This window comes from Cervus elaphus, chromosome 1 (assembly GCF_910594005.1).
Source record: "Cervus elaphus chromosome 1, mCerEla1.1, whole genome shotgun sequence".
NCBI classification, from domain to species: Eukaryota; Metazoa; Chordata; class Mammalia; order Artiodactyla; family Cervidae; genus Cervus; species Cervus elaphus.
The window spans coordinates 49,078,591-49,091,799 of NC_057815.1; the positions used below are offsets into that span (position 1 = coordinate 49,078,591).

General features: G+C 45.7%; 1 protein-coding gene across 8 annotated transcripts in view; it reads left to right on the plus strand.

Moving 5' to 3' along the window:
• The window catches only part of PLEKHA7 (pleckstrin homology domain containing A7), a 212,394-nt gene that overhangs the window by 153,136 nt on the left and 46,049 nt on the right, over positions 1-13,209 (plus strand). For all 8 annotated transcript variants that reach the window (XR_006341068.1, XM_043901957.1, XM_043901965.1 and 5 more), the window contains one exon: positions 11,088-11,555. Coding sequence is in view for 7 of the 8 variants with exons in the window: in XM_043901957.1 (XP_043757892.1) it covers positions 11,088-11,555 (468 nt within the window). In the remaining variant the exon portion in view is untranslated. The remainder of the gene's footprint in view (positions 1-11,087; positions 11,556-13,209) is intronic.

Here is a 13,209-nt window from a genome sequence, read left to right on the forward strand (position 1 = left end):
CCGTGTGTTGAAATCTGCCCAGTTGGGAATGCCGCTTGGCCTCTTGCAGAGGTTGGTTGTAGGCTCTCAGTTGTGTTATTTAAGAGAATCTGCTTTCCCCCTCTTTTCAAAGTCAGGATACTGTTGGTCAGTCTGTAACATTCTGGCATTTTCCTTGTTCTCTTGGATTCCTCAGAGATGGTCTGAGAGGTTTCTAGAGCCCATCTTCAAGTTCCCTTAGGGCCCTGGGGCTCTGACAGCTGAACTTTTCCTGTCTTCCTTGCCATCTTGGTCTTGCAGTCTCTCTGAACCGAGGTTGTTCTCTTAGTTATGGTGAAGTCACTCACCTTGATGAAGATATGGAAATAAATTCAGAAGTTGAAGAATTCAACTTTATTTGTGCTGTGGTCATCTTCCCAAGCAGAGATACCTATGTCTTATATGTATATATATATATATATTTTAAGTTCTCCCCTTCTTTATTTTAATTCTTAGAAAATACAAAGTTTTGTTTTATTTTGCTTTAAGTAAACAAATCTCAGTTCCTTCTAGACTTTACCTTTTTTGCGGTCATTGACGTGGGCTCATTCCACTGGATTTGTGCTTGATGCATTTCCCATAATGTGAGCTCTGAGTGCTCCCTGTGTCCTTACATTGGTTTGCTTCCACCAGCAACGTCAGACAGGTTCATTCTTGTGTCCCAGCTTTGCCCAGTTGTCTTGTGCCTGACTCAGGCACTGGGTCAAAGATAACTTGAGAATGAGATCAGGCTTAACAGGAAAAAGTGCTGTGATTGATAAGTGATATCTGCCTTGAACTGTTTAGGTTTAGGATGAATTTGCTAGCTAAGATTAGGATTTTTTTTTTTTTTCTTTTTCCTACAAGAGGATTTTGTAATTAACTCTCAGATTTTGGTTTCAGAGAGGCTCCTTCCCTTCTCCACTGGGCTGCCTTCCAGATCTCAGGCCATTTTATTATCGCTGGCTTTTTTCTGAACTTTTAAAATGTGTTCTTGCTATGCTCTTAATAAACTCTTGAAATCCCATAGTCATCTTTGCCCAAGGTTTCTTCCCTGTTTAAAAAAACATAAAGAAAACAAAACTTGTTCTACGTTCTGACTCAGTAAAACCAGAGTAGCATTTCCTCTTAATTTTCTGAGAGATGAAACTCAGCCAAGGGAATTCAGACTTATTAAATGTTCTATTTTTCTGAATAAGATGTTCAGACATTTAGTTAGTGAGACGTATTCATCATGTAAGACTACATCTTGCCTCTCCTCCACGTTGGTGATCTGCTCTGGAAACCTCCAGCTCTGTTCCATGGGTGGTCCCAACCGTAGCTTTTCCTTCTCTCCCTCCTTGATTCTCACCCAAATGGTTCTATTCTTATTCATATAGGCAAATTCTTTCTTTATGAATGTGGTACTTTAGGGCTTCTTATTACAGGTAACAAAATGCAAATTTATCGTAAAAGGGGAGTTTAGTGGTGCAGTCACTGAAAAGTTCAGGATAACTATAGCTTTAGAAAACAGTTGTGTTCAAGGCTCAGACAGTATCATTACAAGTCATCTCTCTCCCCAGTGGGCTGGCTTCATTCCTGAACTCCGTGTAGAGGTCCCTGGCAGATCTGGGATCTGGTGGCTAGATGGCTGCAATAGCCCCAGACTTAGGTCATCTGAGTTAAGTCCAGTAGGAAAGAGCCAGTCTTCCCCAGAAGCTCTGAGATCTCTTCTGATCAGACTGGCTTAGGTCACACTGATTCCCCAAATCACATACCGTGGCCAGAGAGTACACGTGCTGACTGACTCAGGCCTGAGATACCTGCTTCACTTCTGAGAACCTGACCGTGGGGACTGAGAGTGAGGTGGGGTGGATTCCCAAGCGACATTAGGGCTGTGGACAGAGGAAGGAGAAATGACTTGATGGGATGTGATAAGTGATATGCAAGCAACCAATGTCCAAGCCACTTCCTGCTATATCGATTTCTTTTGCCTTAAGTACTATCTCCGGATAGGCCAGAGTTTAAGCCCAGCTCCACTACTACTTTCTAGCTATGTCACCTGTGCAATTTAGGTATGCTTTTTAAACAAGTTTTTCTAGTTCATCAGGTTTTTGCAAAAATGAAATGAACATGTAAAGTGCTTACTTCGCGTGTTGCCCACAACATAGTTGATGCTCCATATCCAATATGCTAGCTCCCATAGGGTTTAACAACGTCATTGTTTTTTTTTTTTTTTGCACCCGTCCGGTTTCATTGTTAATCCTCTGAATTACACGACGATGAATCTCCTGTGGTCACATCATACTCTCCTCTCCAGGATGTGCCCATCCCCTAGCAGTATGAGCTGTGGTTCAACAACCCTGCAGGAGGCTTCCTGCAGGACCATCCCTCAGCCTGCCCTCCTCACTGTCTCCTCCTCCAGCCTCTTCCTACATTGTTCCTCTAACCCCAGAGGGAGCTGAGCACCCTTGTTGTACTTCCTCCCGTTGTCCTCTTGTTCCCTACAGGCTTCAGGGTCTCTTGATGGACAAGTATTCCCGAGCCCCCACCCCCTCTCCGTCAGGGACACTGAGCACTGTGGCCAGAGCCCACCCTCTCCCTCCTCCTGTCCATGATTTCTTCTCCCTTATTTCCATGTTCTTCCACTTGCCAGATTTTGGATTCTGTTTTTTTATTCTCTACAGCCTCCTTAAAATCTGTCTTCCAAGTTCCTCTGTTGAACTGCCTTTTTTCCCCCCTCTTATCTAAGGATGTCTTGTCCTCTCCAACAAGCTAAAGTACTAAGCAAGGAGGTCAGCTTGTTGTTACAGTTCACAAAACTGACAAGCAGTTCAGATAGGAAGGCCTATCGGAAGGCAACTTACCTTTTTTTTTCAGCTTCCCAACTTCTCCGGTCTCTACATAACTATGTGGTCTCAGTGTAACTATAGTCCTGTCATGGAACTGAGGGAGCTTATAGTCCAGTCACCGTTAGGGTAAAATCCAATCTCCTTAGTATGGCTTTTGATACCTGGCTGGGTCTGTTCCCTGTAGGTCCTCTAGGCCTTGCTCGTCTGCTCCCCTGGCCCTCACCCTTACTAGGACCACTCAGCACATTCTTCAGGTCCTAGCTTACTTGTATTTCTTTCTTCTTTGACTCTCAGTATGTTAGATGCTTCTGCTTATAGCACTGTGTCGTTCCTCATGCATAGAACTTTCATGCTAAAGTTATGTTGGCCTGCTTTCTCTTTGTCACCCCCGCTAGACTGTAAGCTCCTTAAAAGTGAGAATAGTGCCTGGCACATAGTAAATAGTTTAAAGGACGGTGCATGGATGTTTGGCTGGCTGGACAGGTGAGTGGTTAGATCGGTGAATGAAACTTCTCCCTGAGAGATGTTCAAATAGGGATTTGGGGTGTCTGAGAGCAGTCTGAGCACTGTTGTGGGGATTCAGTCTGCTCAGAAGTGGCCCACACCTTGGCTCTTTCCACTCTCTTCAGAGAATGGAATCTTTGGCCTTTCAGACCCTGACCACTTTGGTTAAAGTGTGACGGAACAACACCTGAGGTTGGACAAGCTCCTTGGACCCTTGACAGAAGTAACTTATAGACATGCTTTCAACCTCAGTACAGGGCTTAGGAGTTGGATCGGATGGAATTTGAGTCCTGCTTATTTCACTGGATGGGCTTCTCTGGTGTCTCAGACAGTAAAGAATCCACCTGCAATGTGCAAGACCGGGTTCAATCTTTGGGTTGGGAAGATACCCTGGAGAAGGGAACAGCTACCCACTCCAGTATTCTTGCCTGGAAAATTCCATGGACAGAGGAACCTGGCAGGCTACAGTCCATGGGGTCACAAGGAGCTGGACACGACTGAGCGACTTTCATGTCACTGGTTGCATGATCCAGGGCGAGTTGCTTAACCACTCTGAGTTTCATGTTCATTACCTATAATGAAAGAATAGTATTTCAAGCTTTGTGCGATGATAAGAAGAGATAATATTTAAAGTCCTTTAGCTCAGGGTTTTGCCGTTAGTAAGTGCTCACCATAATCCCTGAAGTGCAAGGACTTCAGTAGAGACAATTTATTTTCAGTAAGCTGGTGCTCACATGAGTGCCCTCAGCCTCTCTGGGCTTGACAGTACTGACCTTGCAAGATTGCTCTAGGGGTTAGAGATGGTCTGTGCTGGGTCCCCAGCACACAGTAGGACCCAGCATAAAACAGCCAAGCATTGACCACAAAAAATGAGTGACCCAGACTGAAACTGCCATAGAGAGACTGAAAGTGAGTGGGCTCGGTGCGTGCCGAACTCCAGACTGGCTCAGGTTGGGCTGTGGTAAGCGAGGTTACTCACCCAGGTAGAGGAAGAGGGAAGGAGTCTCCAGGCAGGAATGAACAAAGTGAGGAGACCTGGCAGCCATTATACATCCTTCCTTCCTGCTTTGTCTGGTTTGCCAGGTCCTTAAAACTTCACGAGGGACTCTGCCAGTGGCCGCTGCTGAGAGCAGTGACGGCCTGAGCTTGGCAGTGTGGCGTTTCACTTGCCCTTCAGCCTCACTCTTCTCTGGGGGAGGACAGGCCCACCTATTGTTTATTTAGAGCAGAGCCTGAAAGGTAGCCAGCTATCTTCCCCCATCCCAGGGGAACTGCCCTAGTTAAGTCTGGGAAAAGAAGAAACCAACTTTGTCTCCATTTTTCTCCAGACATTTCCGTCATCAAATTTAGGAACTAATTCAAGTGAGCAAGCCTGCCTGTGGGCTTCCTAGAGACTCTGGACCCATTTGCTTCAGCCTTTTACACAAGGCTGTGGACTGCGCAGGGTGGGCTTCAGCTTTTGAGCTCACTGTCCTCCTGAGCCTTGGGGTCAGTGCTCAGGACTTGGCATCTGTTGACACTGGCTGAGCTGGTTTTCCAGGACAGAATTTTTTTTTTCCCCCAAACTTTAAACTTTTTTATTTTGTATTGGAGTGTAGCCGATTAACATTGTTGTGATAGTTTAAGGTGAACAGTGCAGGGACTCAGCCATACACATACATGAATCCATTCTCCCCAAACTCCCCTCCCATCCAGGCTGCCATGTAACATTGAGTAAAGTTCCCTGTGCCATTCAATAGCTGGACAGGAACACCTGCCACCTGATGTTGAGACAAACACTCCAAGGATGTCAGTGGCCTGACCCTTGTTCCTGGGCTGTTAGTTTGGTCATTTAGGTATGGTGAGGAGGGAGGGATCCTCCAGTGGGACCGTGACAGATGGGCTGTGTCTGCCAACAGGACTGAGGTCAGCTAAGTCCCTACAAGCTGTGTGTGGTTCCTTTTCTCGCTCAGGTCTTTGCATGAGATTTCCTGTGTGTGTAAAGTATCTGTGTAACATGAAGATAGAAGTAAATATTATTCCTTATTTCCTGGTGAAATAAAGGGCTTGGAGGCAGAATAAAATAATAATCAGTGTGAACTGCTTGGTATGATCTGTTAACTTCCGAGTTCTTGTGAAAGACAGGAATAAGACAGAAGTATCTTCAGCCTGAGATTTGTGCTCTTCCCACTTGCAGGGGAAAACAAGGATTTTCTCTAAGCAGACATAAAGCATTGCTATCATGTGCTGAAAATGGACGGGGCAGGGCTCAGCCCCTTGTGTCAGGGATTACGTTTGGTTGCCAGTGATAGAACAACTCAACTTAGAGAGGCGTAATCAAATTGGGTTTTAGTTTTCTCACTAACAGGAATCCACAGTTAGTCCTGGCTCATACAGTAGCTCCATGATGCTGTCAGGGACTTGGGCTCTTTCTCACTTTCTACCCAGGTTTTGACAGGTGGCTTTCATCCTCATTTTTGTCACCTTGCATTCCAGTCTAAGTTCTAGGTGGGAAGAAGGGAAAGGTTAGCTAAGCCGCGTAAGCATTCTTTCTTTTAAAGGCTTTCCTGGAAGACCCATCCAACAATTTCTGCGTACATCTTATTGGCCAGATTTATGTTATATGATCACCCTCAGCTCCAAGGGAGGTTAGGAAATGTGAGTTTTTTGTTGGGTACATTGCCGCTTTGAAAAAATGGGGTCAAGGAAGGAAAAGATGTTGGAAGCTAGTACATTTGTATCTGATGATGTGCTAAAGGCTTCCCTGGTAGCTCAGACACTAAAGAATCTGCCTGCAAAGCGGGAGACCCGAGTTCAATCCCTGGGTCGGGAAGATCCCCTGGAGAAGGAATGGCAACTCACTCCGGTATTCTCACCTGGAGAATTCCATTCCGTGGACAGAGGAGCCTGGCAGGATGCATTCCATGGGGTCACAGAGAGTCAGACACGACTGAGCAACTAATACACGCTCTTTAGGTGCCAGACCCAGCGCGGTGCTCTTTCTGTGCCTTTTCTCCTTTATTCCTCATAAGAACCCAAGGAGGTAGGGGTTGCTGTCCCCACGTTGCAGATGAGGAACCTGAGACCAGAGAGGTCAGGGAGTTGCCCAAGGTCACTCAGCTTCTATGGGCTGGAGCCAGCTGTTGAATCCAGGTTTAACTGGCACTAATCCTATGCACTCTGGGTTTGTCACGCTTGGAAAGTGACACATGTGGCCACAATGATCACCAAAAGTCAGGAATTCCTTGTGTTTTAGACAGTCAGTGATACCAGGTGCCCGCATCAGTAGTAATGACCTGCACAGGACGGGCTGTTGTCATCTCAGCTGAACATCAGTGCCATGCACGGCCTCGTCTCTGAGTGACACGGTCACTGACAGCCGAGGGGTGCTCCCTTCTTTCCCCACCACTGTGCTAAATTGAGCACTGCAGATGTCTTGTGTGACAGGTCTCCTGATTTGAGAGGTCATGTGTTACATTGCAGGGAATTCAAAGAGACAGGGAGAAGACCAAAAAACACTTTTGCCTTAAATCCTGTAACTTAGTAAGTTAAATGCTTAAGTCAGGTAAGGTAGGGGAGTCGGGAACACTCCCTTCACCTTTTTTACCTGTAGCCATAGCCTGATCATTTTGGACACAAAGGCATCTATCTTATCTTGGGTAAGGCCCAACAGCTGTGGAAATAGGAGCTGTTGTTCATAACCCCAAGTCTTAGGGCCGGGTGGCAAGCAGACTCCCATTCTTTTAGGCACCCTATTAGGGTTTGGTTTGCAGTAAATGCTGGTATAAATCTGAGAAAAAAGTTTCTCGGAGAAAAAAGTTTTATCTTTCTCAGTCAACTTTATTTTTAGGACACATTGGCATGTGTTGGGATGTGTACACTCGTATATATACACAGACAGTAAGGATTAAGATTTATAGTTATAAGTTAACTCCAGGGTTAGAAAAGACTGGCAAACTCCATGATTTGGGATCAGCTCAAGAGAACAGTGTTAAATGTGGTTACTGTGATTAAATCAGGTTTTAGGGTTGTCTGGCTCTGGTAGCAGAGGCTATTTTCTATACTATATGGCTAAGTGCTCGCCTCATTGGGAATGTATAGGTTCTCAGTAAAGACATGGAGGTTGGAAGAAAAATCCTCATTACAGTTGGTTGGGCTAAGACATTGTACCCATAACCCTTGGGTTCTGAAGTTGAAGAAATCCTCTTCTTTTTAATTTAAAATTTATTTTATTGAAGTATAGTTTATTTACAATGTTGTGTTAATTTCTGCTGTATAGTAAAGTGCTTCAGTTTTATATATTGTATACACACACATATATATACACACACATATATATGCGTATTCTTTTTCATAATCTTTTCAATTATGGTTTATCAGAGGTTCCTGAATATAATTCCCTATGCTATTCAGTAGAACCTCACTGTTTATCCATTCTATATGTAATAGTTTGCATCTGCTAATTCCCTATGCTGTTCAGTAGGACCTCATTGTTTATCCATTCTATATGTAATAGTGTAATAGTTTGCATCTGCTAATCCCAAACTCCCAGTCCATCCCACCCTTCCCTCCTGCCACTGCCCACTCCCACAGCCATAAGTCTGTTCCGTGTCTGTGGGTCTGTTTGATAGACAGATTCATTCGTGTCCTATTTTAGATTCCACATGTAACTGATATCCTGTGGTATTTGTCTTTCTCTTTTTGAATTACTTCACTTAGTATGATTATATCTAGGTCAACCCATGTTGTTGCAAATGGCATTATTTCATTCTTTTTAATGGCTGAGTAATACTGCATTGTATATGTGTACCACATCTTTATGCATTCATCTGTCAATTGAAGAAACCCTCTTTTCCCTTCAATTCTAGTGTCTTCCATTTAGGTGCATATTTGTTTCACTGTATGGCTTTTATGACAAGGTGTGAAAAGAAAGACAAAGTTAAGATTTATAAAGTGTACTTTGTAGAACAGAGATGTCCCTTTAAAAACTTAGAGTAAGAATTACTTTTTCTGAAAATTCCCTGGCTGTCCAATGGATAGGACTCCATGCTTTCACTGCTGAAGGCTCAGATTCAATCTCTGGTCAGGGAACTAAGATCCCACAAAGCCACGTGGCACAGCCAAAAAAAGAAAAAGAATTACTTTTTCTTAAAAGCGTGGGCCCCTGAATATTTCACATGTTTCTTCTACTAGAGCTTATAGACCCACCGGACTTTAGGAATGGAAAGGTTCTTAAAAGTCACCATCTAAATATGTCAATATAAAATGATGTAATAGGACTCCTTCTACTGTGAGTAACAGAGCCCAAACTCAGACTAGCTTAAGTGAGAAACAATTTATTGATGTAAAACCAAAAAGTCCAAGGATATATCTGGTTTAGGTATGGCTAAATCTAGGAGTTCAGGACAAGTCTTTAAGATTCTATTTCTCTCCATCTGCTTTCGTTCTCAGATGTGTGTGTGCTAAGTCACTTTAGTTGTGTCTGACCCTGCTTCCCTATGGACTGTAGCCCTCCAGGCTCCTCTGTCTGTGGGATTCTCCAGGCAAGAATACTGGAGTGGATTGCTATGCGCTCTTCCATGGGGATCTTCCCGATCCAGGGGTCGAACTCATGTCTCTTACTTCTCCTGTATTGGCAGGCACCCTTTACCACTAGCACCACCTGGGAAGCCTCATTCTCAGATAGCTGTTTCCTATGTAGTTATAGCATCTCAAGACCAGCTCCAGCCAAAGTCCCAGAACTAGCTCTGATTGGCCTGGATTGGGTGATGTGTCAGCCTGTGAGCCAGTCACTGAGACTTGGAGCCTCAGATTGAAAAGGACTAGTAGAGTCAGCAGGACCTAAACTACAAGTACTTAGAGTCGGGTAGGATGATCCCCAAATGAAAATTCAAACTCTGTTAGCAGAAGGGGTGGGAGATGGGGGAAAGATGTCTCCTAGTGATGGATAGAGGAAGTCCAAAGAAGCTTATTCTTTCCCCACAAAAGCTTTGGGCTTTCATGAAAAAGTAATGAGTACATGGGGCTTCCCAAGTGGTGTAGTGTTAAAGAATCTGCCTCCCAATTGCAGGAGATGTGGGTTCAATCTTTGGGTTGGGAAGATCATCTGGAGTGGAAATAGCAACCCACTCCAGTATTCTTGCCTGGAAAATTCCACGCACAGAGGAGCCTGGTGGGCTACAGTCCATGGGGTCACAGAGCATCAAACATGACTGAGCACGCACAGCACACAAGGACATGCACGGACATGAGGCATGGAATTGCTTTTCTCCGTTTCCATGCCTGTGTTAAGGCTGACAGGCCGGCACACATGAAGAAGTAGACCTGTGTTAGGGGGTGTATTTTCACTTAATACTGACATTTTAACCAGCTCCCTGACTGGATGGATTCTGCCCTGAATCTGTACTGATTGTTGGTAGCTGAAGTTCTGAGGTTGTTGCAAGGACACCTGAGGTCTGGCAATCGAGATATAAATGCAGCAGCACCTCTGTTGTTCGTTCTTCTGTTGAACCCTCAGCCTTGGCCATTTCAAGAAGTGATGGACATCAAGGCCAGGACCTTTTTACCAAGGACTCTGAGTCGACAGGCTGCCTGTCCAAGAGTCCCTGGTAATTTTTCTGGTCCTTCTGAGCTAGGCTGGATTGTGTTCCCCTGCCTCCTTAGTCTAAATTCTGCTAAGCTTGTGGAGCTGCTGCTGTGTCCCTGGTTCCAAGTAATGAGAATGCAGATACATCTTGGACCCAAGGAGTGGGGAGAGAGGCAGCTTCCAGTGGGAGATGGGCCATGAAAGAGGCTCTCTTCTCTATGCCCTGGAAGCTCTTTAGCCTCCGCTCACATCCTCACCTGTCACCACTACCCCCTTGTCTGTATAGTTTCCAGGTCTGCATGTCTGCAGATCACAGACAAACAGATGGAGAGGCAATAGAGAGTCACGGCTCCAGTGCTTAGACTCTGCAGTCTGCCTGGAATTAAGCCCTGGTGCCTCTTTTTCTCAGCAGGATGGTCTTGGGCAAATCATTTTATCTTCTCTGTGCCTCAGTTTCCTTATCTCTGACATCTGACTAATAATACTGCAGGAAATTGTTGTTAGGTCAGTGTTCTTACATTCCTGTTTGAGCAGTTCCTTGACAAGATAGATAAGTGGCCATATAGAGAGATGGCTGTGCTGACTCTTCACTCAACATCTTGGAAGACTGTTAATTATGCTGCTCATTGTATTTTGGGCTGTGCTAGATGCCAGCGGGGGAGACCCTGGACTCAGGAGTTTTCTATCCAAGCTTACCTGCCCCAGACAGACAGGTGGACAAACAGCAAAAGGGGAAGGCATGAGACTGTCATACATATACCATTTGTTTGTTCAGTAGTGTTTATAGAGCTCCTATTCTGTACCATCATTATGTGGAAGCTCCGGGCATACGATGAATGGCCAGCTGGGCCTCAGGCCTGAAGGAACTCGTAGCCTACTTGGGCACTAGATGAGTAAACATGCAGTTATGGTCCAGTGTGATTAGTTTGATAGTGGAGTCAGCTGAGATCCTGATCTAGACTGGGACTGTGTGTAGGGTGGCTTCCTGGAGGAGGCGACATTTAAGCCAGATCCCAGAGGAATAGAAGTTAAGCCAGCAGCATAAGGGAGTAGGCATGAAAGGGGCTCCAAGCAGAGGCAACAGCCCATGCAAAGGCCTGGAGTTAATTGGAGTGTAAAGTGTGTTCTTTGGCGAGTCTTGGCTAGGGGTTCTGGTCTGGGCTGGGCTGAATGTGCTGTTGTCATTGCAGGGACACGGAGAAGGTGGAGCGGCAGGCGGTCCCCCAGGCCAACCACGCAGAGTCCTGTCGAGAGTGTGGCCGCGTGGGACCCGGACATGCAAGGGATTGTCCTCATCGCAGCCACGAGGATTCCTTTGGATTTGAGAGGCGGGAGCAGGAGGAAGACCGGTACCGCTCCAGGGACCCACTGGAGGGCAAGCGGGACAGGAATAAGGCCAGGTCCCCGTACTCACAAGTTGAAGAGGATGCCTTGTTCGTGGATTTACCCAGCGGCCCAAGAGGCCAGCAGGCTCAGCCCCAGCGGGCGGAGAGGAACGGTGTGCTGCCTGTCACGTCTGGCCCGGGAGAGCAGAACGGGACTGCTGGGTACCAGCGGGCCTTCCCTTCCAGGACCAACCCTGAGAAGCACAGCCAGAGGAAGAGCAGCCTGGCCCAAGTGGAGCAGTGGGCAAAGGCCCAGAAGGGGGATGGCAGGAGGTCAGTAACAGCTTCAGGATCGCTGCTGCTAGCGAGCGTAATAATGTCGTGACAGTAGCTATCACTTCCCCAGCACAGGCTGGGTACGAGCTGGCCTTAAACTCTTTATCCCATTATCTCCATAAATCCCTGCAACAACCTTGCAAGGAAGGGTAAGAGCCTCAATTTATAAACAGAGAAACTGGGGCTTGGAGGAGTAAGGGAACTTGCCTGGGGCACACAGATCAGTGGCAAACACAGAGTTCAGAGCCTGTCTGTGAGCCTGCCAAGCTCACCCGAGATCATATACGGAGTGGGAGTTCCCCATGCCCCAGGGAGCATGCCATGAGACTGTCCGCTTATAGATAGTAATTGGTCTTCTCCTCTTACTTCGCTACTTCTCTGCATCTGGGATACAGTTGTAGCAATTAAGAGTAAATAGAGTAATATTCCATGGTGTATATGTACCACAGCTTCCTTATCCATTCATCTGCTGATGGGCATCTAGGTTGCTTCCATGTCCTGGCTATTATAAATGTTGTGAAGTAATTAGCCTCCAACTAATAAAAAAATTAAAAAATTAAAAAAAAAAAAAAAAAAGAGTAAATAGAGATCCCTTTTTAATTCCAGGTGTGGGAAGTGCTCAGGCACTGTTGACATTCGGCTTTATTGTACCCATTCCTTCAAGAAGTGGTTTTAATTATTTAGAGGGAAGACATCACCTGCTATTTGCAAAGCATTGTCTGTATTTTATAATTTTAGATTCATTAGGACACATTTCTGAACGTGCAGAATTCAGGGTCACTCAGCTTCCCCAGTGTCCTAAGAAACCACTGTGTGTTGTCTAAACTGTGAAGACACCAGCTCCCCTTCACCATCCTCAGGCTTCTAAAACAAGCCTCGGACTGGAGACAAGACAGCGAAGTTGTGGTCCATTCAGAAAGTCTGTAATCTGATCCAGGTGGTCTGCTGTGAGGTTAAGTGGTGGAGAACTCACAATGGAAGCTCCCTGAGTAGGTGGTCGACCTTGTTGTGGGTCAGATGAGGATAGCCCTCGGTGTTAGAGCTGATTCTGTCCAGTTCCCTCCTGACATGGACAGGGTGTCAGTTCTGTTTGATCAGATTTTGTGTCTTATTGAAAACAGCTGCTGCCCTAGGACACGTAAGGGGAAAGCTGCTGTTCTTGGTGCCAGGCTCAGCAGACCCCCTAGGAGGTAGTTCTGAGTGACTTTGCTGCTGAGTGAGATTGGAAACTAGCAGGGGTTGTGTCGTGCAGGTCTTCCTACTCCAAGGTAAGGAATTTGGATTTTATTTGAAAGAGCAATGGGGGAGCTGCTGGAAGGTTGTGGACAGGTAAATGGTGTGATCTGATTCACAAAGAAGATGAGAGCCTAGGGAACAGGCTGTTGCAGTAGTCTAGTACGGTGACATCCTGGTGATGGTGGAAACAGAAATAAATTTGAGGTACATTTTGAAGGTTGAGACAGAAAAGCCTGTCCATGAATTGGATGTGCAGAATAAGAGCAAGGGGGGAATAAGGATGATCCGTCAAATTTTGAATTGAACAAAATTTGTTCTGTGTGGTTGCTGAGATGGAGAAGTCTTAGGAACAAGTTTGAGGGGGCAAATCAGGGATTCCATTTTAGACATTTAAATTTGAGAACCTATTAGATCT